The 27,409-nt window shown below is 38.3% G+C and overlaps 1 protein-coding gene across 18 annotated transcripts in view; it reads left to right on the top strand.

The window, feature by feature from the left end:
* pnpla7b (patatin-like phospholipase domain containing 7b) overlaps positions 1-27,409 on the top strand; it is a 496,626-nt gene that overhangs the window by 323,930 nt on the left and 145,287 nt on the right. For all 18 annotated transcript variants that reach the window (XR_011356222.1, XR_011356233.1, XR_011356243.1 and 15 more), the window contains one exon: positions 11,494-11,612. Coding sequence is in view for 10 of the 18 variants with exons in the window: in XM_069933113.1 (XP_069789214.1) it covers positions 11,494-11,612 (119 nt within the window). In the remaining 8 variants the exon portion in view is untranslated. The remainder of the gene's footprint in view (positions 1-11,493; positions 11,613-27,409) is intronic.

Genomic DNA, 27,409 nt, shown 5'->3' with positions numbered 1-27,409 from the left:
CGCAAAAAAGCTTTCATTGCATCCTATAAAACAAAATGACTTGAAACAGAATTACAGTTAATACCAATAAAAATTTCAATTTGCTGTTTTAAAAAACTAATAAATTCTGGTTTTTGCAATAGCATAGTATTAAATCTCCATCTTGAAGCTTTCTGAACATCTTGTGAACTCAAATATTCTAATAATAATAATGAATGATCCGAAACCAATCTAGCCTTATACTCCACAGATGTAACCCTATCCTGCAAATGTGTTGATATTAAAAAAATAATCAATTCTAGAAAAAGAATGATGTCGCGAGGAATAAAAAGAAAAATCTTTCTCTGTAGGATTAACTCTTCGCCAAATATCAATGAAATTCAAATCTGCCATCATGTTAGTCACTTGGATTGCCATCTTAGACTTCTTAATTACTCTTGAGTACTTATCCAATAAAGGCTCCAACACCACCTTCAAATCTCCCCCAATCATCACATTAGAGTTCGATTGTCCAAGTAATAAAGACATATCCACAACAAAAGCTGTATCCTCAACATTAGGAGCATAAACATCAAGCAAAGTCCATGCCTCATTAAAGATTGTACAATTTAATTTTAATAATCTTCCACCATTTTTCTCTTCATTCTGTAACTGAAATGGTAGATTTTTATGTACCAAAATTGCCACACCTTTTGCCTTAGAATTAAACGAAGAATAAAAAACTTGCCCAACCCATTCATGTTTGAGTTTCAAATGTTCCTTATCTGTTAAATGAATTTCCTGTAAAAAAGCAACATCAACTTTTAATTTTTTTAAATAAGCAAGTACTTTCTTACGCTTAATAGGATTATTTAAACCCTGAACATTAAGAGAAGCAAACTTCAATTTAGACATTTCTTACACTCAATAAAACACAACAACAAGAAACAAACAAAAAAAGGGAAAAAAAGAGAGAAAAAAAGAAGAAAAAAAAGAAACCCCCAAAAAAAGAAAAAAAAAACCCTTAATTCCCCTTTGAAATTACAACCAAAAACTAAAAAAATAAAAAAAGTTATATATAAAAAAATTTAATTATTTAAAAAAGATAAAAAAAGAAAGCTTCACTCCCTAACCCAAAAATTAAAAAGAAAAAAAAACAGGTCGGAGGTCACAATTACCTCCTCCTGTTTAAACCGCCTAATGCGGTAACTCCCCCAAAATATTGGGTGTGAGATAACTCACACGCAGCTGATGACTTCTGGAAATTGGTGCCCACCCAGTTCCCTCTCCCAACTCCCATCACTATTTAAAATCTTCTCAACAAAAATAATTTTTTTAAAAAAATTTTTAATTTTTTTTTAATCAACTTCGCCATTACGACCACCGTTTCTTCCATTTCTTCCAGAAATCAAATTCCCTTCTTGCAGCTCTGCCCTCTTTGGAGACCGTGGAGGACTACGTCGTTCCTGGAATTGCGTAATTGGTAAAGACTGAGCAAAATCCATAGCTTCTTTAGGATTATCAAAGAACTTTGGTTGATATCCATCCTGAAAAATCTTCAGTACCGCAGGGTATCTAAATGTTGCCTTATATCCTTCTTTCCACAATAATTCTTTCACAGAATTAAATTCACGTCGTTGAAACATAATTTCCTGACTCAAATCTGGATAGAAGAAAACACGATTACTCTGAACCATCAAAGGAGATCTGTTTTGCTGTGCATTTCTAATAGCCATACGTAAAATAGTCTCTCTATCACAGTAATTTAAACAGCGAACCAGAACAGGTCTTGGATTCTGTCCTGAAAAAGGTCTCCTTCTCAAAGCTCTATGAGCCCATTCCAATATTAAACCTTCAGGAAACTTATCTTGTCCCAACACTTGTGGAATCCATTCAGTGAAAAATTTTCTTGGATCTGGCCCTTCTATGCCTTCTGGCAAGCCGACAATTTTCACATTATTCCGTCTGGATTGGTTCTCCAAATAATCAACCTTTTTTGCTAAAGTTTTATTCTGAATCTGTAGCGTTTCAATTGTTTTATTCACATCTTGCAATTGATCTTGTACATCAGATAATCCTTGATCACACATCTCGTCTTTCAATAGTTTCGACTTTAAAAGCTCCATAATCACCCATCTGTTGAGTATTGACATCCACCATTGCATTAATCTTAGAAGTAAGATTATTCATAGAATCGCCTAAATGCATCATTGAAGAAAATATCTTATGTTCAAGACTCTTGAAAAGTATATCAACATCAGTAGATCCAGACATGGTGGGATCCTGCTGATCTTGTGGAATCAGAAGACCTTCTATCCCTTCTTTTAATTTAGTAGCTTTTCTTGCAGTTTGACTCCGTGTAAGAGCCCCTGCCACAGACCCCCCAGAAGTATCAGGAGGCTGATGATCAGGGTTATCTTTGATCCGAACCTCCTTTAAAAGTTTTGTTACGTCAATATCTGGAAGAGCTGTTATAACTGGTGGTATAGCAGTCAAATAACAACTCTTTAACTCTCCAACTGGTGGCGCCCCAGCTAATTCAGCAGTCAAAGTCTCAGTAGACGTTGTTTGAAATACTGGCATCCGGCCAGCCCTTTGTTCTAAAGGCAGCTGAAAACGACCTTCAGAAAGACTTACGGAATCAGAACGGAGCTCCAAGGCCGAATTCTTCGCTTCTTTTCCTGGATCCATTTCACGCTGAGTCGTGGCTTTTTGTAAACAAGCAGGCTCAGATAATTTCGGAAAATATAATTTTTTAACAATCTGTTGATGTTTCCTTTTACTTTTTTTAACAAATGTACCATTAGGTATTAATTCAACACCTCATACTATTTATAAACTTTTAAAAAAAGTTTTAACGGGCACTTAAAGACAAAACAATAAGTTAGAGTCAGGAGAGGACTGGAAGGCACGTCTGTTCCTTATGCCATCTTGCCACGCCCCCTCCTCTCATTCTTCTGAATTCAAGTGAATACAATCCTAGATGATTTAATCTTTCATCATAAGTCATCCCCTTCATCCCAGGGATCAACCTAGTAAGCCTCCTCTGGACCATCTCCAAAGCCATTATATCCTTCCTCAAATATGGAGACCAGAACTGGATACAGTACTCCAGGTGCGGTCTCACCAGTACTTTATACAGTTGCAACATTACCTTCCTACACCTGAATTCAATTCCTCTAGCGATGAAGGCCAACATTCCATTTGCCTTCTTAATAACCTGCTGCACCTGCAATCTAACTTTTTGCGATTCATGCATAAGCACTCCCAAGTCCCTCTGCACAACAGCATGCTGTAGTTTTTCACCCTTTAAATAATATTCAGCTCTTTTATTTTTCTTGCCAAAGTGGATAATCTCACACTTACTAACATTGTACTCCATCTGCCAGACCTTTGCCCACTCATCCAGCTTAACTATATCCCTCTGCAGACTCTCCACATCCTCATTACAATTTGCTCTTCCACTCAATTTGGTTCATCCGCAAACTTGGCTACACCACATTTTGTCCCCTCCTCCAAGTCATCAATGTAAATGATGAACAGTTGTGGGCTTAACACTGACCCCTGCGGCACCGCACTTACCACTCTCTGCCAGCCTGAAAAACTCCCATTTATCCCGACTCTCTGCCTCCTGTCAGACAACCAATTTTCAATCCAGGCCAATATACTTCCCCACACTCCACTTTCCTGTAACTTACTGATAAGTCTCAATCCAAATATACATCAACCTGTTCCCCTCTATCCACCGCACCCATTATATCCTCAAAGAATCCTAACAAGTTTGTCAAACAAGATCTTCCCTTTCTAAAACCATGCTGCGTCTGCCTTACGTTCCAAAAGTTTCACTATTTCATCTTTAATGACGGCTTCAAGCATTTTTCCAACTACAGACGTCAAGCTAATTGGCCGATCATTTCCAGTCTTCTGCCTACATCCCTTCTTAAAAAGTGGCGTGACATTTGATGTCTTCCAGTCTGCCGGGACCTGCCCAGAATCCAAGGAATTTTGGTATATGACCACCAATGCATCAACTATAACTTCTGCCATTTCCTTCAGAATCCTTGGATGCCTATCATCAGGACCAGATGATTTGTCTGGCTTTAGTCCCATTAGTTTCTCCATCACTACTTCCTTTGTAACAACTATTTTATCAAGCCCCTCCCCAACATTCGCATCCTTAACTCCGCACTTGGGCATGCTGGACGTGTCTTCCACCGTGAAGACTGACAAAATATTTGTTTAATGCCTCGGCCATTTCCTCATTTTTTGCTACCAGTTTTCCTTTCTCATCCTCCAAGGTTATGTTAACTCTGGCCACCCTCTTCCGTTTTATACATTTATAAAATTTTTTGCTTCTGTTTTTATATTTTGTGCCAATTTACTTTCATAATCCTTTTTCCCATTTCTTATTACCCATTTTGTAACCCCTTGTCTCTTAAAGTTATCCCAATCTTCCAGTTTCCCACTGCTCTTTGCAGCTTTGTATACCTGCGCCTTCAATTTTATACTCTCTTTTATTTCCTTTGTTAACCATGGTTGATTTTTCCCTCCCTTGCTGCCCTTTTTCCTGACCGGAATATATTTTTGTTGAGCATTACAAAATATTTCTTTGAAAATCTTCCACTGTTCCTCAACTGTTTCATCAATTAGCCTGTGCTCCCAGTCCACTCTGCCCAATTCCTCCCTCATCCTATGGTAGTCACCCCTGTTTAAGCATAATATATTAGTTTTAGATCTAACTATTTCCCCTTCCATCTGAATGAGAAATTCAATCATACTACGATCGCTATTTCCCAGATGGTCTCTGATTATTACATCATTTACTCTACCTATCTCATTGCACATATTATATGATTAATTTGATATTTACTGTAATAAGTAGAGCCTGTGCCTAAAATAAACGTAAATATCTAGTAAGAAGGCTGCCAAAGACATTTTATCAGGTTTTGTGCTGAACAGGACCCAAGGAGAGAGTATATGCTATATTCTCTGGCCTATTTCAACAATTACAATCACTGTAAAATGGCATTTTAATTCTCTAACTGGTGACCGAGAAAGCAACATTGGCATAAAATCTCATTTGACATCTAGTCTAATCCCCATGAAAATTGAATTAAAATCTTTCCAATTAACATGATCTAAGCAGAAATAATTAAACTTTCTTGCTGTAAATAGCTTGAATCCCAATTAGTATATTAGAATTATTGTCCAATAGCAGAGAAGGCAGTAGCCTAACGAATCAGGAGAGCAGTGAGTGAACAAATGAATCCCATCCATAACCTTCAAAATTGTTTGGTGGGGGAAATTTGGCTGTACGGAGTATATTAAATTTTCAAAAGGTTAAAATCAAATTTAAGTTACTTCAGTCTTCCAACTATGAAGAAGAGGTAGCTGAGGCAAAATGAAACTGGTTGATTTAAGAACTTGTAATCCTTGGAAAGCAAGATAATTAATGTTTAAATTGATCGTAAAGGGCAGGCTATGCAGATTAACAAATTGCTGAGAAAGAGAATTTATAATTGTGGCTCTACAGTGGCCACTATTTTGGGTGTGCTTGTTCTCCACAATGCAGTCAAAGGATGCTTCTTTACGATTCCATGGTTACGTTGATGTGACCCATTTGTTTTGCAATGAAGAGGGGAATAAGAGTACTGTAGTTTTCCAAACCAAGCTCATTCAGAGGTTCCTTTTATTGTCACGCAATAATATATTAAAAATGTAATATACTTTAAAATTTGTCTGCCATAAGGCAAGCAGGGTCAACATGAGCATCACCCGGCATCCCTAACCATAGAACCATAGAATATTACAGCATAGAAACAGGCCCTTTGGTCCTTCTCGTGTGTGTCAAACTATTTTTCTGCCTAGTCCCACTGACCTGAACCCAGTCCATAGCCCTCCATACACCTCCCATCCATGTACCTGTCCAAATTCTTCTTAAATGTGAAAATTGAGCTCACATTCACCACTTCAGTTGGAAGCATGTACCATACTCCCACCACTCTTTGTGTGAAGAAGTTCCCCCCAATGTTCCCCGTAAATTTTTCCCCTTTCACCCATAGTCCATGTCCTCCGGTTTGTATCTCACCTATCCTCAGTGGAATACCTGCCTATCATTCACTCTTTCTATCCCCTTCATAATTTTAAATACCTTTATCAAATCTTTCCTTATTCTTCTACGCTCCAAGGAATAAAGTTTAACCTTTCGCTATAATGCAGTTCCTGATGTCCAGGCAACATCCTAGTAAATCTTCCCTGCACTTTTTCCTGTAGTTAAATGACCAAAACTGCATACAATACTCCAAATTTGACCTCACTAATGTCTTAATCAACTTTAACATAACATCCAAACTCCTATACTCAGTACTTTGATTTATGAAGGCCAATGTGCTGAAAGCTCTCTTTACAACCCTATCTACCCATGACGCCACTTTCAGGAAATTATGTATCTGTATTCCCAGATCCCTCTATACTTCCGCATTCCTCAGTTCCCTATCATTTAGCATGCATGTCCTTTCTTGGTTTCTCCTTCCAAAATGCAACACCTCACACTTGTCTGCAGGAAATACCATCTGCCATTTTTCAGACCATTTTTCCAGCTGGTCCAAATCCCTTTGAAAACTTTCTTCACTGCCTCCTCTCTTAGTGTCATCTGCAAACTTGCTGATCCAATTTATCACATTATCATCCAGATCATTGATATAGACAACAAACAACAATGGTCCCAGCACTGATCCTTGAGGCACAGCACTTGTCACATGCCTCCAGTCTGAGAAGCAATCATCCACGATCATCTTCTATCTTTTCACACACAGCCAATGTTGAATCCAATTTATTAGCTCATCATGAATACCGAGAGTCTGAACCTTTCTGGAAAAGCTCCAATATGGGACCTTATCAAAATCCATGTAGACAGCATCCACAACCTTTCCTTCATCCACTTTCCTGGTAATATCCTCAAAAAATCCTATCAGGTTGATTAAACACAACTTACCATGCACAAAGCCATGTTGACTATCCCTAATCAGTTTTTGGCTATTCAAATACTTGTATATCAAATCTCTTACAACATCTTCCAATAATTTACTTACTACTGACGTCAGGCTCACCGACCTATAATTTCCTGGGTTATTTTTGGAGCTCTTTTTAAACGGAATATGAGCTACCCACCAATACTCCGGCATCACATCTGTGGCTGAGGACATTTTAAATATTTCTGCCAGAGCCCCTGCAATTTCTACACTAGCCTCCCTCAAGGTCAGAGGGAATATCTCATCAGGTCCAAGGGATTTATCCACCCTTATTTACTTTGAGATAGCAAGCACCTCCTTCTTTAATCTGTATTGGATCCATGACCTCGCTGCTTGTTTTCCTAACTTCCCTTGACTCTGTGCCCTTTTCCTGAGTGAATACTGATGGAAAAAAAACATTTAAGATCTCCCCAATCTCTTTTGGCTCAATACAAAGCCGACCACTCTGATCTTCAAGGGGGCAAATTTTTGTTTCTTACTATCATTGTGCTCTTGATATACCTGTAGAAACCCTTCGGATTTTCCTTCACATTGTCTGCCAAAGCAACTTTGTGTCTTTTTTAGCCTTTCTGATTTCTTTCTTGAATTTTTTCTATCCTCTTCAAGTACCTCATTTGCTCAATGAAGAAGTTAAATGACCAAAACTGCACACAAATACTCCAAATTTGGCCTCTCTCTTCTCCGAACCAGATCCCCAATATTCCTTGAAAACCAAGGTTCCCTATACCTGTTAATTTTGCCTTTAATCCTAACAGGAACAGACAAACTCTAAGCTCTCAAAAATTTCACCTTTGAAGGTTCTCCACTTACCTCGCACATCCTTGCCTAAAAAAAAATTATCCAATCTACCCATTCTAGATCCTATCTCATTTCTTCAGAATTAGCCTTTCTCCAAGTTAGAAGCTCAATCCGAGGCCCTGACCTATCTTTCTCCATAACTACCATATATTTCAGCATATTAGTTGACTGCCATATGTTGACCCCCCTTTATTAGCCTCATTTTAAGGGTCTTATCCGGCGTATAAGTCAACCCCAATTTTCTGGCTGCCTGAAATGTCCCATTGAACAGCGTACAAGTTGACCCCCAAAGCTTGCGATGCTTGAGATGGGCCATTGACCAGCATATACATCAACCCCTGTAGATTGTGTAGATTTATCTGGTGGGCGTTGGCTGGAGGTGATTGCTATCATGGAGGATCTATCGACACAACGCAGCACATGACGAAAATATGAAATGATCTTTAAGTTGAAAGTGATAGAAATGACCAAGAAAACCAACAAGAAAATTTGCAAGAAAATTTGATGGGCTTGAGATGTTGGTAAGAGATTGGAGGAAGAACGAAGATACTTTAAGAAACATACCAAAAAGGCAATGTTCTTTGAGAAAAAGAATCACTCGTTGGCCAGAGTTGGAAAATCACGTTGCGAAATGGGTACATGAACAGAGGCAAGAGGCTACATAGTCATCTGAAATAAAATGAGAACATTTGCACGGCAGTGGGCCAAGTCACACCCAGGCCTCAGTGATGATGTTGAGGCTACAGTAGGCTGGTGCAATCGTTTCATGAACAGGAAAAATCTGGTATTATGCCAAAAAACAAAAATTGCACAGAAACTACCAAAAGACCTTGATCATAAAATTGTAAGTTTTCACCAGTTTATTATACGGAACCTGCAAAAACACCAGTCTTTATTGGCAACTATTGGAAACATAGACAAAACCCCCATGAATTTTGATATGATAGATAATAGAACAGTGGAATGGAAGTGCAGACCACGAAAGGACCAGGTTTACCGTGGTGTTATTATGCATGGCCAATGATGGGACAAATTTAAGACGCATGATAATCTTCAAATGCAAAATTAAATTTCCTGCAGGTATTTTTGTACATTTTCATGAAAAAAGATGGTATAAAACTATGGATAGATAATGTGTGGAACAGGCGGCCAGGCGGTTTACACAAAGAACGGCGTTTGCTGGTCTGGGATATGTTTTGTAGCCACTTAATTGAGAAAACTAATAGTAGATTAGCACTAAATAATACTTACATGGTGGTTATCCTGGCTGTCTATATTCCAACCTCTCAATATCTGCTTGAACAAGCCATTCAAAGACCGTGTGCACGAGGAATGGAATACATGGATGTCGAGTGCAGAAAAGCTGTTTACAAAAGCCAGGGCAATGCATCCTGAATCATTTGATATACTATGTAACTTTGTGCTCAAGTCATAGGACATGGTTAAAGTAGAGGCTGATAAAATAGTTTAAAAAGTGCAGCATCTCTTTTGCAGTTGATTGCAGAGAAGATGATTTATTGTGAGATTCTGACAATGAAGCTGAAACCACCTCATCAGATGCAGACTGGGACCCATAAGAGGATTGTTTAAACAGTGAGAGTATGCATGTGCTTGCCGCCATCTTTGCTTCGGACAATGATAGCGAGAGTGATTTTGAAGGGTGCTAATTGTATTGTTGTTTTCAATGAAAATCTCAATGAAAATCTGTCGCAGTCGGGGTTTTTTTTTGTTTTTTAAGGCTCAACTTATATGCCAAATCGGTTTTTTAAGGGTCGACTTATACACCGGATCATCGCAGAGTGGTTTTTTAGCTAAATTTAAGGTCTCGAAAGAATATCCGGCGTATAAGAATTTTTTGGGAGTTTCACGATTTGACTTATATGCCAAAATATACTGTAACTTGAAGCTAATGACATAATGATCACTGGAACCAAAATATTCCCCTACATATACTTTTGTCACTCGTCCTGCCTCATTTCCTAATAGGAGATCCAGTATTGCACCTCTACATATTGACTTAGAACACTTTCCTGAGCACATTTTACAACTCAAAGCCATCCAGCCCTTTTATAGGATGGGAGTTCCAGTCAGTATGTGGAAAGTTAAAATCTCCTATTATCACAACCTATGTTTCCTGCAGCTGCTATCTCCGCATATTCTCAATGACAATTGGTCATACCTTTCCCGTTCCTCAGCTTCACCCATATAGCCACAGAAGATGAGCCCTCTGGTCTGTCCTGCCTGAGCACAGCTGTAAATTTTGTCTGACGAGCAATGTCATTCCTCCCCCTTTCGTCCCCCCAATTCTATTGTGTATGAAACAACGGAAGCCTGGAACATTGAGCTGCTAGTCCTGCCCCTTCTGCAATCATATTTCACGAATAGCCACAATATCATAATACCACATCCCAATCCACGCTCTAAGTTCATCTACCTTTCCCACAATAATCCTTGCATTGAAATATCTGCACCTGAGAACATATTGACTTCAAGCTTTTCCCTCCTACACTCCCCTACACTATCTACTCTAGCACTGTGGTTTCCATCCCCCTGCAAATCTAATTTAAATCCCCCAGAGCAGCATTAGCAAACCTTCCCGCAAGATATTAGTCCCCTTCCAGTTCTGATGCAAACTGTCCTGTCGGAAAAGGTCCCACCTTCCCTGGAATAACAATGAGAAAGGAAAGCAATCCTGGTTGAAGGTGAATTTCCTCAAGATGGCATCTGAGGAAAGTGGGGATTTTGCAATCCGACATCAGTGGAGGTCAGTCACAATTTATCGTTGTGAACATCTGTAAACATTTTTTTGGTTTTGTTGCAGCATCACGAGTGCAAAAATCGCTGTGATTACATTTTTACAAAATAAATAAATTAGTGCAGAAAGAAAAGAAAAAGTGAGTTAGTGTCTGCTGAGTCTTAGAATTACCCATTTCCGTTGCTTACCTTATTATGGTAATTTAGTGGGAAGATCATTATTTCAGGGATGAATGCTACTTGCTCTTTGATTGCAAATCAATTATCACATTTTCCTGGCCCATGGGATGTCAAAATTTTAAATAAACTTTTAGGGAGGGGCTAGGTGTTAAGGGAGTTAACCCTGACTTGTTCGGAAGGAGTCAGAGCTATGCTTAGAGAGCTTGGACACAGCGATGAAGCTGAATTGTACACACGGATGATATTCTCTGTTGCAGAAGAGAATTATTACTCTCAATATTGTGCAATGTGGCACATTTCCGAATGATGCAAGAACTCTCTTTCCCGATTCCTGACACATAATGGTAATGGAAGTTGGGGTCTCATCTTGGATGGAAGCAAATAAAATAGGTCTATAAAGAGTAACTGACATGGAATTTCTTTGCATATTTATGCACCTATACATAACTGAAGATATTTAGTTGCTGTGCGGTTGGTACAGTGATGAGCACAGCACTTTTGCAGCTCAAGCAACTGGGTTTCAAAGGCAGTGCTTTCTAAAAGGAGTTTGTACGTTCTCCCCATGCCTACGTGGGTTTTCTCTGGGTGCTCCAATTTCCTCACACCCTTCAAAACACAAGGGGGTTGTAGGTTAATTGGTGTATTTGAATGGCACAGGCACATGGGCCCAAAGAGCCTGTTACTGTGCTGTATGTCTAAATGAAAATATTCATGCAATGGGCACTTATTCTGTGGTCATTTTATCTAATGCTTGTGATATTTAATCTTTCAGCTTGAGATGTACGAAAGGATCTCTCAGAAGACACCTGACCGCCACTCAGACTTCTCTCGTTTGGCCAGGATCTTGACAGGGAATTCCATTGCACTGGTGCTGGGAGGTGGAGGTGCGAGGTAGGTCCCAGTAGGTGCTGGGATGAGGAGGGGTGAAATTGTAGCTGGATGCTGGAGATTCGAGGCAGGTTGCTCTGGGTGCTGGAGGGTGGAGAGGTGAAGATCTCAGTGCCATGTATTTTTTAACAAAAAAACTAATGCTTTTAAATATGGTCAGAAAGTTGAATCCAGCCTACTACTGATTCAGTGTTTGATGTTCCAGTATTTTGCTTCAATGGGGCATGGGTCCTTTGAACCATTACACACATCTCCAAGTGTGTAAATTTGATTGATGATTGCCAATTGATCTAAAAGCTGGAAAATGTGACCTTTCATGATAACCGCAGCAATGCTGATATACCTGATAAATTCTGAAGGAGATGAGTAATGTGATATCTCAGCAGTGAATGATTTAAATGCACAACCTTTGCAAATACCTTAAACAAGAAAGTGGGCAGACACTGTGTTTGTAGTTGTCTCAATGTCCTCTCTTGATTTGATCTGCTTTAGGAGTTGTCTGCTTTACCCTTTTTGTCTTGCTCTTTTCTTTTTAATCTGTACTTTTCTCAACTATCCTATCAATCAAATGTGCAGTAAGAATACCAAGCAAGCCACACAAATCAAATGAGATATTCATTCACAAACCTGATGGGAAAAGTTGACTGATGTGAAGATTCAGACAATTGGGTCAAGAAGGCAAAAAAAGGTCCATATTTAGGTAATTACAGGAAGGCATGTTGTTTGTCCTTAATTTTTTTTTTCCAAGATGAAGGTATCACTGGCAAAGTGATTGCTTTTGGCCCATTAGTCCTTGAGAACGTGGTGGTGAGCAGCCATCTTCAGCTGTGATCAAGTCCTTATGGTGAAGGTGAAGTCACACACTGTTTTTGGGTCGTGAGTTCAGGATGTTGATAGACTCAGTAACAACGAAGGCCAGCAATAAATTTCCAGATCAGGACAATGTGTGATGTGGAGGCAAAGCAGCAAGTGGTGGTGGTATTCTGAAATCTCTGTTGCTCTTGCCTTTCTTGCTGGGAGAGGTAAATGGATTGGCAACATGTGTTGAAATAAGCAAGATGAATAGCTTCAGTGCATTTTGAAGATGGTGCACGCTGTAGCCAGTTTTTTGCAGTCCTGACACAAGAGCGCAGGGAATCAGTTTCAAAAGTATTTTTAAAATCTCTCCGTAATTACGTGCTGCCTTGGAAACTTTGAATTGTGAATACAGTCATGCATCACTTAATGTCCACGATACATTCTGTGAAATAGGACGTTATGCAATTTGGATGTTGCATAACATCCTATTTCAGTGCAACACCAGCACTGGTTTGGATCTGCGGAGAGCGAGAAGATGAGACACAGCTCTTCTCTGCAGGTTTCTTCCACCCAGTACAACTACAGGACACAGGCTTTAAACGGCCTGTTAAAGGAGCTGATGGTAGATTATTTTAGAATGCTGTGACAAACCCCACCCCCCCCCCCCCCCAAGATGGAGGCTCCTGTGTTTGGCAGCAGACTCAAGGGGACACAGACATCAGGAAATAGGGAAACCAACCCACCCCCACCACACCGGCTGTTTGAGAGGGAAAAGCAAAGGAGAAGACCCTATGGGAAGGTGACCATGGTGGCAGACCAGTGATAGACTCTGCGGCTGTTGGTGACTCGAGGCAAGGAACCCCTACACATTGCTGGTGACTGCGATCAAAGGCCTCATACCAGGTTGTGGGCTGCTAGAGACTTGCTGAAGTCTGACTGAAGGAGTACCAGGTATCATAACTGTGATTTGAGAGGGTGCTGAGGGCGCTGAAGGCTTCTTGATGAGGTCAGAGCTCTGGTTGTCGATGGTTTGGATTGGTCTATGTGGCTGCAGAGGCTGTGGGTGAACTGGAGATGAATTCATGAACCCTCAGTGACTCTGGAGGGAATTTTTTTTTCTTCTCTTTCTCTGTCTGTAAGGGGAATTTGCCATCTTGTCATTACTCTCCCCATCTGTTGTTTGAGGAACTTCCCCTTGGTGTCAGCCCCTCAATACCTAATAATAAAGAACTCTAGACTGTGGTCCTTTTCCACAGCACCCTCGTGTTGATTGCACCAAGCCTCAGTGCATCCCTCAGCCACATACTCTTGAAGTCTGGAATGTGCTAGCCACCAGCATTCCTGCACTGACATCTCTACAAGCTGAAAAACCAATAGGGTTTGGGAAGATAGAAGACCATTTTTCACTGAATTGATTTCTTCCAGCATTTTCTGGATATCTGACTCTGTCTGTCTATGGGAACAGTTGGTAAAACAGATATGGGTACACGATCCTTTATCCGGACATCAAAAATTTGGAAAGCTGCAAAATCCGGCAAGGGGGAACCGACAGTCGGGGGAAGACTGCCGGGCGGCCAAGGGACCGGCAGTCAGGGGAGGCGGCCGAGGGACAGGTGGTCAGGGGAGGTGGCTGAGGAAGACTGCCAAGTGGCCGAGGGACCGGCGATTGGGGAAGACGTCTGGGTGGCTGAGGGACCGGATGCCGGGGAGACATCTGGGTGACCAAGGGACCACGGTCGGGGGAGGCTGTTGAGGGACCGGCAGTCGGGGGAGGTGGCTGGGTGGCCAGGGGAGGCGGCCGGGGAACTGCGGTTGGGGGAGGCGGCCGGGTGGCTGAAGGACCGGCTGTTGGGGGTGGTAGCCAAGGGACTGCGGTTGGGGGAGGTAGCCGAGGGACCATGGTTGTGGGAGACAGCCGGGCAACTGGAAGGGGGTGGGGTTGGATTCGGCAGCACAATTTTTTTTTTTTTTTTTTAATTTTTTATTTTTCACACCATAAATCACAATAGCCATGATATACACTTTTTCTTTTCCACACATTTACAGTGACTTTTTCTCCCTCCCCCCTCCCTCCTCCCAAGCCACCCCCCCATCCCCCCCCCTCATCCATTTTAGTTATACAATCTAGGTTGCATTAATTCAGTTAGACAATGTTGTCATTCAACAAAAATACACCAGAAATTCTACTGAGTCCATTCTTTTCTTTTCTTCTCCTTCCATCAACTTAGGTAATGTTTGTTCCCGGTAGGTTTTCGCTATTGTATTTAATGTAAGGCTCCCATACTTGTTCGAATATTTCAATATTATTTCTTAAACTATATGTTATTTTTTCTAATGGAATACATTTATTCATTTCTATATACCATTGTTGTATTTTCAAATTATCTTCCAATTTCCAGGTTGACATAATACATTTTTTTGCTACAGCTAGGGCTATCTTAACAAATCTTTTTTGTGCATCCTCCAAGTCAATTCCAAATTCTTTATTTTTTATGTTACTTAGGAGAAAGATCTCTGGATTCTTTGGTATATTGTTTTCTGTTATTTTATTTAATATCTGATTGAGATCATCCCAAAATTTTTCTACTCTCTCACATGTCCAGATTGCATGAATTGTTGTTCCCCTTTCTTTTTTACATCGAAAACATCTATCAGATACTGTTGGGTCCCATTTATTTAACTTTTGCGGTGTAATGTATAGTCTGTGTAACCAATTATATTGTATCATACGCAGCCTCGTATTTATTGTATTTCTCATCGTTCCAGAGCATAACTTCTCCCATGTTTCCTTTTTTATCTTTATATTTAAATCTTGTTCCCATTTTTGTTTAGTTTTACCATTTGTTTCCTCATTTTCCTTTTCTTGCAGTTTAATATACATATTTTTTATAAATCTTTTGATTAACATTGTATCTGTAATCACATATTCAAGGTTACTTCCCTCTGGTAAACTCAAGTTGCTTCCTAATTTATCTTTCAAGTAGGATCTCAGTTGGTAATATGCCAGCGCTGTATCTCCCGTTATATTGTACTTATCTCTCATTTGTTCAAAGGATAAGAATCTACTTCCTGAAAAACAATTTTCTATTCTTTTAATCCCTTTTTTTTCCCATTTTCTAAAGGCAAGGTTGTCTATTGTAAAAGGGAGTAGCTTATTTTGCGTCAATATTAGTTTTGGTATTTGGTAATTTATTTTATTTCTTTCTACATGAATCTTCTTCCATATATTGAGGAGATGGTGTAATACTGGAGAAGTTCTATGTTGTACCAATTTTTCGTCCCATTTATATAATATGTGTTCAGGTATCTTTTCCCCTATTTTATCTAATTCTAGTCTCGTCCAGTCTGGTTTTTCCCTTGTTTGATAAAAATCTGATAGGTACCTTAATTGTGCGGCTCTATAATAATTTTTGAAGTTTGGCAATTGTAAGCCTCCTTGTTTATACCATTCTGTTAATTTGTCTAGTGCTATCCTCGGTTTCCCCCCTCTCCATAAAAATCTCCTTATTATTTTCTTTAACTCTTTGAAGAATTTTTCTGTCAGTTGTATTGGCAATGCCTGAAATAAGTATAGTATCCTTGGAAAAATGTTCATTTTAATACAGTTTATCCTTCCTATCAGTGTTAGTGGTAGCTCTTTCCAATGCTCTAAATCGTCCTGTAATTTTTTCATTAGTGGATTGTAATTGAGTTTATATAATTGGCCTAGATTTTTGTTTATTTGCACACCTAGGTATCTTATTGCCTGCGTTTGCCATCTGAATGGGGATTCCTCCTTAAATTTTGAGAAATCCGCGTTATTCATAGGCATTGCTTCACTTTTATTTACGTTTATCTTGTATCCCGACACTTCTCCATATTCCTTCAATTTCTTATATAGTTCTTTTATTGATAGTTCTGGTTCTGTTAAGTACACTATCACATCATCCGCAAACAGACTGATTTTATATTCCCTGTCTTTTATTTTTATTCCTTTTATATTATTATCTCTTCTTATCGATTCTGCTAGTGGTTCTATAGCTAGCGCAAACAATAATGGTGATAGTGGGCATCCCTGCCGCGTTGACCTGCTTAAGTTAAATTGCTTTGATACATGTCCATTTACTGTCACTTTCGCTAACGGTCCCTTATATAATGCTTTAATCCAATTAATATACTTCTCCGGTAAACTGAATTTTTGCAATACTTTGAACAAGTAATTCCATTCTACTCTGTCGAAGGCCTTCTCTGCGTCTAAAGCAACTGCTACTGCCGGTGCTTTATTTCCTTCTACTGCATGAATTAAGTTAATAAATTTACAAATATTGTCTGTTGTGCGTCTTTTTTTGATAAATCCAGTTTGGTCTAAATTTACCATTTTCGGTACCTGTTCTGCTAATCTGTTCGCTAATAGTTTAGCTATTATCTTATAATCTGTGTTTAGCAGAGATATTGGTCTATATGACGCTGGTGAGAGTGGATCTTTCCCTTGTTTTAGTATCACTGTAATTATTGCTGTTTTACATGAATCTGGTAAGTTTTGTGTCTCATCAATCTGGTTGATTACATCCAGGAGGGGCGGTATTATTAGGTCTTTAAATGTTTTGTAGAATTCTATTGGGAGTCCATCCTCTCCTGGTGTCTTATTATTTGGTAAATTTTTTATTATCTCTTGTATTTCTACTGTTCCAAATGGTTCTGTTAATTTATTTTGTTCCTCTATTTGTAGTTTTGGTAGTTCAATTTTAGTCAAAAATTCATCTATTTTCCCTTCTTTCCCTTCGTTTTCGGTTCGGTATAATTGTTCATAGAATTCTCTGAAGTTTTCCTTAATTTCTTTTGGATTATATGTAATTTGTTTGTCTTTTTTCCTTGTTGCCAATACCATTTTCTTAGTTTGCTCTGTCTTAAGCTGCCATGCTAGGATTTTGTGTGTTTTTTCCCCTAGTTCATAATATTTCTGTTTTGTCTTCATTATATTCTTCTCCACCTTATATGTTTGTAATGTTTCATATTTTATTTTTTTATCCGCCAATTCTCTTCTTTTGGTTGTATCTTCCTTTATTGCTAATTTTTTTTCTATGTTTATTATTTCCCTTTCCAACTGCTCTGTTTCCTGATTATAGTCCTTCTTCATCTTGGTTGCATAACTTATTATTTGCCCTCTAATGAATGCTTTCATTGCGTCCCATAGTATAAACTTATCTTCCACTGATTCCGTATTTACTTCAAAGTACATTTTTAATTGTTTTTCAATAAATTCTCTAAAATCCTGTCTTTTAAGTAGCATGGGGTTTAATCTCCATCTATACATTCTTGGAGGGATGTCTTCTAGCTCTATTGCCAATAACAGGGGTGAGTGGTCCGATAATAGTCTAGCTTTATATTCCGTTTTCCTAACTCTCCCTTGTATGTGGGCTGATAACAGGAATAGGTCTATCCTTGAGTATGTTTTATGTCTAGTCGAGTAGTATGAGTATTCCTTTTCTTTTGGGTTTTGTTTCCTCCATATGTCCACAAGTTTCATTTCTTGCATTGATTTAATTATAAATTTGGTTACTTTGTTCTTCCTGTTAATTTTTTTCCCCGTTTTATCCATATTTGGATCCAAATTCAGATTGAAATCCCCTCCTATTAGTATGTTCCCTTGCGTATTAGCTACCTTCAAAAAGATATCTTGCATAAACTTTTGATCTTCTTCGTTAGGTGAATATATATTAAGTAGATTCCAAAGCTCTGAATATATCTGACATTTTATCATAACATATCTCCCTGCTGGATCTATTATTTCCTCTTCTATTTTAAATGGCACATTTTTGCTACTTAATATAGCCACTCCTCTTGCTTTTGAATTATACGATGCTGCTGTTACATGTCCTACCCAATCTCTCTTTAATTTCTTGTGCTCCAATTCAGTTAAATGTGTTTCTTGGACAAATGCTATATCTATTTTTTCCTTTTTCAGTAAATTTAGTAGTTTCTTCCTTTTAATTTGGTTATGTATTCCATTAATATTTAGAGTCATATAGTTCAGCGTAGCCATTTTATATTTTGTTTATCTTCTCTTTCCGTTTTTCCATCATTACCTTTCCTCCTTTTCCATTTCTGTTTTCTTATTTTCAACTCTTTACCAGACAACATTCCTACAACATCCAACATTTTCCTTATTCTCCTATTTCTATCTTCTTTATCCCCAATCTCCCCTTCCCCTCCTGAGTTGCCCTTTATCCCTTGTCGGACAACCACATCTCCCCTCTCCATTTGGATTTGCGAATCCACTCGCAAGCGTCAACTGATTTTGCAGTGACCGCTCTTTTCCCCCCACCCAGCCCCCCCCAGAAAAGATTTCGTTTTTTATATGTCACAAAGGTCACTCTTTTAGTTCCCTCCTTATTCTCTCTATTCCATTACCTTCCCTTATTAATTCTTGTCTATACTCTCTATGTTTTCCTCTAATTACAGATACTTTCACATATGCCCGTTGTCTCTATTCACTCTTATACCTCTTTACCCGCATACATATCAATCGTGGTCATTTTTACCCTCCTTACCCGTCTTCATCCCTCAGTCTATTTTTGTCTTTACCCACATACATATCAATCGTGATAATTTTTGCTCTCATTACCCGTCTTCATCCCTCAGTCTATTTTTGTAATTGTTCTGCAAATTTTCGTGCTTCTTCTGGATCCGAGAATAGTCTGTTTTGTTGTCCTGGAATAAATATTTTCAATACCGCAGGATGCTTCAGTGTAAATTTATATCCTTTCTTCCATAAAATCGCTTTTGCTGCATTGAACTCTTTTCTCTTCTTTAGGAGTTCAAAGCTTATATCTGGATAAATGAAGATTTTTTGCCCTTTATACTCCAGTGGTTTGTTGCCCTCTCTTACTTTTTCCATTGTCTTCTCCAGTACCTTTTCTCTTGTAGTATATCTTAGGAATTTTACTACAATAGATCTTGGTTTTTGTTGTGGTTGTGGTTTAGGGGCCAATGCTCTATGTGCCCTTTCTATTTCCATTTCTTGCTGTAGTTCTGGACATCCTAGGGCCTTAGGGATCCATTCTTTTATAAACTCCCTCATATTCTTGCCTTCTACATCTTCCTTAAGGCCCACTATCTTTATGTTATTTCTTCTGTTATAATTTTCCATTATATCTATTTTTTGGGCTAGTAATTCTTGTGTCTCTTTAGTTTTTTTATTAGATTCCTCCAATTTCTTTTTTAAGTCTTCTACCTCCATTTCTGCTGCTATTGCCCGTTCTTCCATCTTGTCCATTTTTTTCCCCATTTCTGTTAAGGTCATATCCATTTTATTTATTTTCTTTTCTGTGTTGTTTATTCTTTTTCTTAAATCATTGAATTCCTGTGTTTGCCATTCTTTAAATGACTCCATGTATCCTCTAACAAGAGCAAGTACCTCCTTTACCTTGCCTTTCTTTTCTTCTTCTATTTCCCTGTACTCTTCCTCTTCCTCTTCTTCTTCCTCTAGGTTGACCATCTGTTGTTTCTTTGCTGCCCTTTCCTCCTCTTCTTTCTTGTTTCCATTGTCTTCTGTGGTCTCTTCTTGCTGCAGGTGTTCTGCAGCTGTCGTTGCCGGCTGTGGAGATCGACTCCCCAGCTGGTCCCCCCTCCCGTCGGTGTGTTTTTTTTCATGCGCGGTTGCGCACTTTTACTCGGCTCTGTGAGCCATTGTTGTAGTTCTCTTTCTACCGACCTGAGGTAGTGGGGTCTTCTCTCCACAGCGGGCCTCTTCGGACAGGTAAGGCCTTCACCTTTTTCCTCCGTTGTCTTCTCTTCCTCTCTTCTTTCCGTTGATTTTGATTTTTCTCCTTTTGTCTCCATCTTCTTTCCACCTTTATATTCACTTTTCTTTAACTTGTATTTCTGTGCCTTTGTATTTTCTCTTGTTTTTCCCGACTTTTCTGGAGAGGGCTGGAGTTCACCGTCCGGCCACTACTCCATCACGTGACTCCTCCCCGGCAGCACAATTTTGATGGACTTTCCGAAATCCAGAAAAATCTGAAATTCGGAGCACACTGTCCCCCAAGGGTTCCGAATAAAGGATCATGTACCTGTAATCCTCAGTCACTTGCTGCTGGGGATGACCTTGACACATTCTGAGTTAATCTGCATTCTGAAAAGTGGTTGGCAACTGTCTCCACTTCGCCGCAGTCATCTCAGGGTAAAAGTGCATTGTGGGTGATGTTCCGGTTTTACAGGAAGAATCTGACTGAGAAGTCTCCTCTCACTGCCATCTCGACTCAGTCCTGGTGTTTGTTTGTGAGGACTGGTGATGAGGCATTCCACCAGATGACCTGGAAGGTCTACTCCAGGAACCACCACACCATATCCATCAAGTCCTTGACTGTGCTGACCACTGCCTGATGGACTCGTGGTCAAACATGTTTGTCCTTTAATATCAAAGAATCATTTTGTTAGTTTTGACCTGGTCCATGCAATGCATCGTAAATGCAGTGTACAACATCAGAACAGTAAAAATTGAGAAAAGGACCAGCATTCTTACAAGGGACAGTGGGAAGAATATCCTTGTGGTAGTTGTTGGAGACAGAGGGTTTATAGTTAGTGAATAATTACAAAGACCCAGAAAGGACAGGTAAGTGTCAGTAATAGTCGAACTTAATTGAGGGTGGAGTGAGATAAAGTTGATTAAAATTGACAGCAACTGTAATGCAGTGCAGTCATTGATGTGGCGATGAAAGAGTTGGGGAATGGTGCCAGAGTCAGCTTGAACAAGGACTGCTTTGAGTGTTTTCCACCATGTGATTCACAATTAACCATGGACAGCACAGTTAGCATAATGGATAACGCCATGCAAATCCAGTGCTGTCTGTAAGCAGTTTGTATGTTCTCCACATGATCTGTGGATTTTGCTCTGGTTTACTCCCACCCTGCCAAACATACAGGCTTGGTAGTTTAATTGGGTGTAATTTAGTTTCATGGACCATGCTGTATCATTAATTTTTTAAATTAAAAATTAAAGCAGTTGTGTCTGGGGCACACAAGTGATTTGTCAAAAGTTCCAGAGCTGCTTTTTGAATATAATAATGAAATTGGACAAGACTTTATAAATCGCTTTATAAATATAAAATTGTAAACTGGTGCCTAATCGTCTAAAAAGGTACATTGTTTAAAGGACATTTGTGGAATCAATCAACTGCAAAATACCTCTCCTGCTTTGCTTGAATTTGATAAATGGGATAGGTGCTCAGGCACTATTACGATGGCAATTCATTCTTTATTGAGGCTTATTAAGTTTTACAGCATATATGAATTCTGTCCTTAAGTTTTAATTTGAATTATGCAGTAGAACTTCCTGGGATCACCTGTCAAATTATGGACAAAATTAGTTCTTGATGTGTTTTACAGGGAAAGGCAAATGTACCATCCGTAAGGTGCAAATTGGGTTCATTTCATTGATCATTTTATTAGAAGCTGCAATGGATTTTTTAGTGATGTATCCACTTTGTTCACAAATGAGGGATGAAACAAATTTCAATGCACAGATTATTGCATTGAGACCAAGCTGAGTGGAGACAGAGGACTGGGTAATAGAAGGGATGAGTGGACCATCATTCTTCCTGTTTGTGCATCAGGTGGTGGTTGCTTTGCATGGTGTTGCTTTTGACATTCCTTCTGAATTCCAATGTCAGATTGGACAAATGTTAGAGCACCATCATTCCGACCCTTGATTGAAGGAGTTCTGTAGAAACATGAATGTAAAATGACAAAGTCGAGTTACATCAGCTGACCCTCAGTATGTTCACACAAAGGAATCTTTGATTTTTTTTGCTCGATATATTCCATTTACTCAGTAATAAAGAAGTCTGCAGATGCAGGAAAACTGGAGCAAAATTGCTGGAGGAACTCGGTGGGTCAGACAGCATCCATGGAAAGCCATAAGACAATTGGTGCTTTGGGCTGATATCCTTCATCAGGAGCAGCAAAAAAAAACATTTATATGACCTTCATACTACATATATAAAGTGGGAAGTAAGCTGGGGGAGGGGCATGTGATGATAGGAGAGAATGTACCTAAAATGATCTACAGGAAACCCATCTTTTCCTGGAGATATATTATTTTGTAATGAATTCCTTACTTCACTTACCTCCCTTGCCATTAAAGGAGAACTCAAATCTCTCTTAATACATTCAGCTCAAAAGAGGGGAAATCTGAATGTGGTGGTAGCTTTAGATGCAGAAAAGGCACTTGATAGATTATAATGGGATTTCTTCTTTAAAGTTTTGGAAAAATATGGGTTAGGATCGATATTCATAAATTGGGTTAGAACATTATATAAGAATCCCAGTGCGAAGGGGATGACTTAATGGTCAAGTTTCAGAAACTTTTTAGTTAACTAAGACAAGTAGGAGAGGTTGTCCATTGTCACCTGCTTTGTTTATTTTAGCAATTGAACCTTTGGCTGAATTAATAAGGCAGGATTCTAAGTTAAATGGGATTGATTCAAGAAGAATATAAAATAAATTTATTTGCGAACATGGTTTGATTTATTTAACAGATTCTTTAAACTCTTTGCGCCAACTCAAATTAAGATTAAAAGAATATGGAGAAGTTTCAGGTTATTAAATTAATTGGGATAAAACAAAATTATGCCTTTATTAAATGAGATTGTACATAATGTAAGAGTGTTATTGATTTTAGATGGCCAGATGCTGGAATAAAATATTTGGGTATATGGGTGGAGGCAGAGTTTAAAAAATTATTTAAATAAAATTACTCACCATTATTGAACAAAATAAAAGAGGATTTGGAAAGATTGACTATATTACCTATAACTTTAATAGGTAGAGTTAATTGTGTAAAGATGAATACTTTTCTAGAATACAATATCTTTTTCAATCTATTCCAATTGCAATTCCTCAAAATGTTTTTAAGGAATGAAATGCTTGTGTTAAGAAATTTTTATGGAAATGGAAATTAATGTGGAAGTATGATTCCGGAGGTTTGCAACTCCCCGATTTGATTAATTATTATAAAGCAGCCCAATTGCAATTTATTAATGCAATGTATGCTTTAAATAAAATTCAAACTTGGGTAAATATAGAACTCAGTAAAATAAGAGAAGCAAATCCTCAAGATTTTATTTATTAATGGAATTCAAGATTGTTGGTAGCAAATAGAGAAACTCCTATTTTGAAGCATTTAATTGAGCTTTGGAATAAGATTGATAAAGAGATTGGAAGAGGAGGTTTAATGTCAGGGAATACACCATTATTTCAAAATAGATTTTCATTTTCTATGGGACATCAATTTTTAAGGATTTGGCAACATGGTATTAAGAAGATTGAGAATTGTTTTGAAGTGGGGAAATTCATGACTTTCAGTAGAATGAAGGAAAAGTTTCTGATATCTGAGAATACTAGACTTTGTTATTATCAGGTTATGAACTTTTTATGGGATAATTTTGGTCATGATTTGTTTTTGCCAGCAGGGTGAGAGATGGAGTCATTAAAATGTAATGGAGATGGGGGCGTGGCAAGATGGCATAGAGTCTAGATGTGCAATCTCGACCTTTCTGGCCAGACTTTTAAATACCCATTTTTTAACCCTTTGTTTTCAAGTTTAAACTTTTTAAATTTTAGTTTAAAGTATTAAGGAATTATTATGGCCACTAATGGTAAAAAGGCTAAACCTTAAGTTCAAAAGAAGATACATTTTCGAAGTGTTGAAGATCTGGGGCCTAGACGACTTGAAACAGCCCCAGGCTCAATTTATTCATTGCCTAAATCCCAAAGATCGGCTGTGGGGGCTGAAAAAAACCTATTACTCACCAAATGAAGGATGGCGCTGGAATTACTCATTCTCCGGAAGAAGGTTTGATGAGAAAACAACAAGATGTGGGGGAGACCAGCAGCAACCCCCTGAGGAAGTCGGGGTGCCGTCGCTGGGAGTGCAGACCCGCAGTAAAACTTTTAAAATGCCTTCTGTTGAATTGCAGCAGGAGCTGCAGTTACCTTGTTCTGCCACCATGTCAGAGAGAGCAGAGCTGAGATTTACGGATTCACAATGTATGCAACTGAATGCAGTTATTCAACCTTTGTTGACATCTCTGATGAATGAAATCGCTCAAATGAATGCTGGTATAAGTTCAGAATTAAATATGGTTAAGGCATGTGTGGATGCATCTTATGAAGTTTTAAAAAAATTTCAGACTGCTTTTTTGGACTGTAAACAACAAGTGACTTCTAACACAGAAAAAGTGTTGAAGGTGGAAATATCAGTCATAGAATTAGGAGATCGTGAGTACGAACTAGAAAGAAAAGTAGATTATTTGGAAAATCAAAGCAGAAGGAATAATGTGAAAATTGTTGGTTTGCCAGAAGGTATAGAAGGACAAGATCCTCTTGGTTTTTTTAAAGACTGGATTCCGCAAATATTAGGGCAAGAATTTTTCCCTGGGGGATTGGCACTGGAAAGAGCCCATAGAGCTTTATGAAGAATACCCTCAGCTGGTCAACCCCCGAGACCGGTAATAATTCGATGTCTGAGTTATTTGGATAGAGAAGCAATACTTCGGCTTGCAGTACAAAATGCGAGACAACGACAAACCCCATTATTGATTCAGAATAGCAGAATCTTTTTTTATCCTGATCTGAGTCAAGATGTCATTCAACGTCGATTTAATCCAGTTAAAGAAGTTTTGTGGCGCAAAGGTTATAAGTCTACTTTTCGTTGCCCTGCAGTGTTGAAGATGTTTTACAGAGACTATCAATTCGGTTTTTTGAAATTGATTGTGAAGCAATGATTTTTGCTGACTCATTGCCAGATATAAGAGGACAAAGACATAGTCCACCATATCATCTAAGAAATGGGAATGGAAAGAGTCTACCTCCTTCTGAAATGGGATCTTCGAGATTGGAGTCTTCTGGATGAAAAGAAGAATTTTCTTATTTTTTCTCTTGTTATTATGATACTTTGATGTTACTGATTGTTTGGCTGGAGAGGGAGAGATTTGCACTAAGTTCTTTTCTAGTCATCAGCCACTGGTGGGTGATCCACACCCAATTTTTGTTTTGGGGATTACTACCTTTTGGTAGTTTACTGGGGGGGGGGGGGGGGGTTCTTTATTATCTTTTTATTTTTTTAAACTTTTTTCTTAGTTTTTACTTTGTGATTTTTTTTTATTGGAGGGCTTATATACGCTGATTTGAGTTTTTATATAAAGATATTATTGCTATTTAGTAATAATAGTAGATATGTTAAAGTTGAGGTTTGCTACTTTTAATGTTCGAGGATTAAATAGTATGATTAAGCGTAAGCGAGTCTTGGCGTATATTAAGAAAATGAAAATTGATATTGCCTTTTTACAAGAAACACATTTGAATGTGAAGGAAACCGTGAAATTGAAAAGGGATTGTAGATGGCATAATGAGATCAAATATTGTTTAATAATGGAAAAAATGTTTTGCATGATAATTATAATTTTTTTATTAATAAGTGGCTGTTATATTCAGAATATTTACATTTCAATTTATATTGATTAGATTTTAATATGTATATTTAACTTTTTTTTAATATCCTTTCTTTTTTTTCTTTTTTTTATGGCTCTCCTTAGGAGAGTTGGCTGAAGGGAGGGGGTTTCTCTTCTTTTTTTTTATATTGATAAAAAAATGTTCATGTTTAATTGCTGTATATGTCATATTATTTGTTTTTTTTAATGAATAAATAAAGTTTTTAAAATGGAAATTTTAAAACATTTATTTTGGTAATGTATAATTTGTTACAAAGGAAAGCTTGGAAAGTAGAGGTTCATAAATCAAGACAAAGATGGGAGATAGATTTTAAAAGGCAAAGAGATGAGCATAGTTAGATTTAGTTGTGTAGAGAAAGTATGAAAAGTACAATAAATGTGAGATATAGGTTGGTACAATATAATTTTATCCATCAGTTATATTTGACACCTCAGAAATTAAATAGATTATACCATACTTTTTTGGATTTATTTTTTAGATATGGACAGGAGGTCAGTACATTTTTACATTCTACTTGGCAATATCCTAAGGTTAAACTTTTTTGGACGGAAATAGGTAATTTGTTAGAACGAATAACAAGAGTTAAATTCCCACAGGATCCAATGTTATTTCTATTGGGGAATATTAAAGATGTTAAACCTAAATTAAAATTGAATATGTATCAAATGAAATTTGTACAAATTGCTTTAGCAATAGCTGGGAAATTTATTGCTATAACTTGGAAATCAGATACTGATTTGTAAATGCAAAGATGGCATGCAGAAGCTCGGAGTTGCATACCAGTTGAAAAAAATTACATAACTTAAGAGATATTTTTTGAAAAATATGGTGCCCATATTTTAAGGGCCAGTATTAATATTTAAATGAAACTCTGACATTCCCTTTCTCCTAAAGGTCTCTTTACATTAGAAGAAGTTTTATAATATGAAGTACTCCTGTCATGAATCTCTTGTCCTATACTTTTTTTTCTTTCTTTTTAGTAGGGGGTATTTTGGGGGGGGGGGGGGTCTTCTTAATTCTCAATCTTTTTCTATTTCATATATACACACCACATGTATTAGTATTAGAAGTTGATTAATAGTAATGTAATGTATCCAACTGCGCTGGGTAGGTCACGTCTCCAGAATTGGAGGATCATCGCCTTCCCAAGATCGTGTTATATGGCGAGCTCTCCACTGGCCACCGTGACAGAGGTGCACCAAAGAAGAGGTACAAGGACTGCCTAAAGAAATCTCTTGGTGCCTGCCACATTGACCACTGCCAGTGGGCTGATATCGCCTCAAACCGTGCATCTTGGCGCCTCACAGTTCGGCGGACAGCAACCTCCTTTGAAGAAGACCGCAGAGCCCACCTCACTGACAAAAGACAAAGGAGGAAAAACCCAACACCCAACCCCAACCAACCAATTTTCCCTTACAACCGCTGCAACCGTGTCTGCCTGTCCCGCATCGGACTTGTCAGCCACAAACGAGCCTGCAGCTGACATGGACATTACCCCTCCATAAATCTTC

This window comes from Narcine bancroftii, chromosome 1, assembly GCF_036971445.1.
Source record: "Narcine bancroftii isolate sNarBan1 chromosome 1, sNarBan1.hap1, whole genome shotgun sequence".
Lineage (NCBI taxonomy): Eukaryota > Metazoa > Chordata > Chondrichthyes > Torpediniformes > Narcinidae > Narcine > Narcine bancroftii.
The sequence above is the reverse complement of the archived record's forward strand: the minus strand, read 5'-3'. Positions and strand labels throughout refer to the sequence as shown.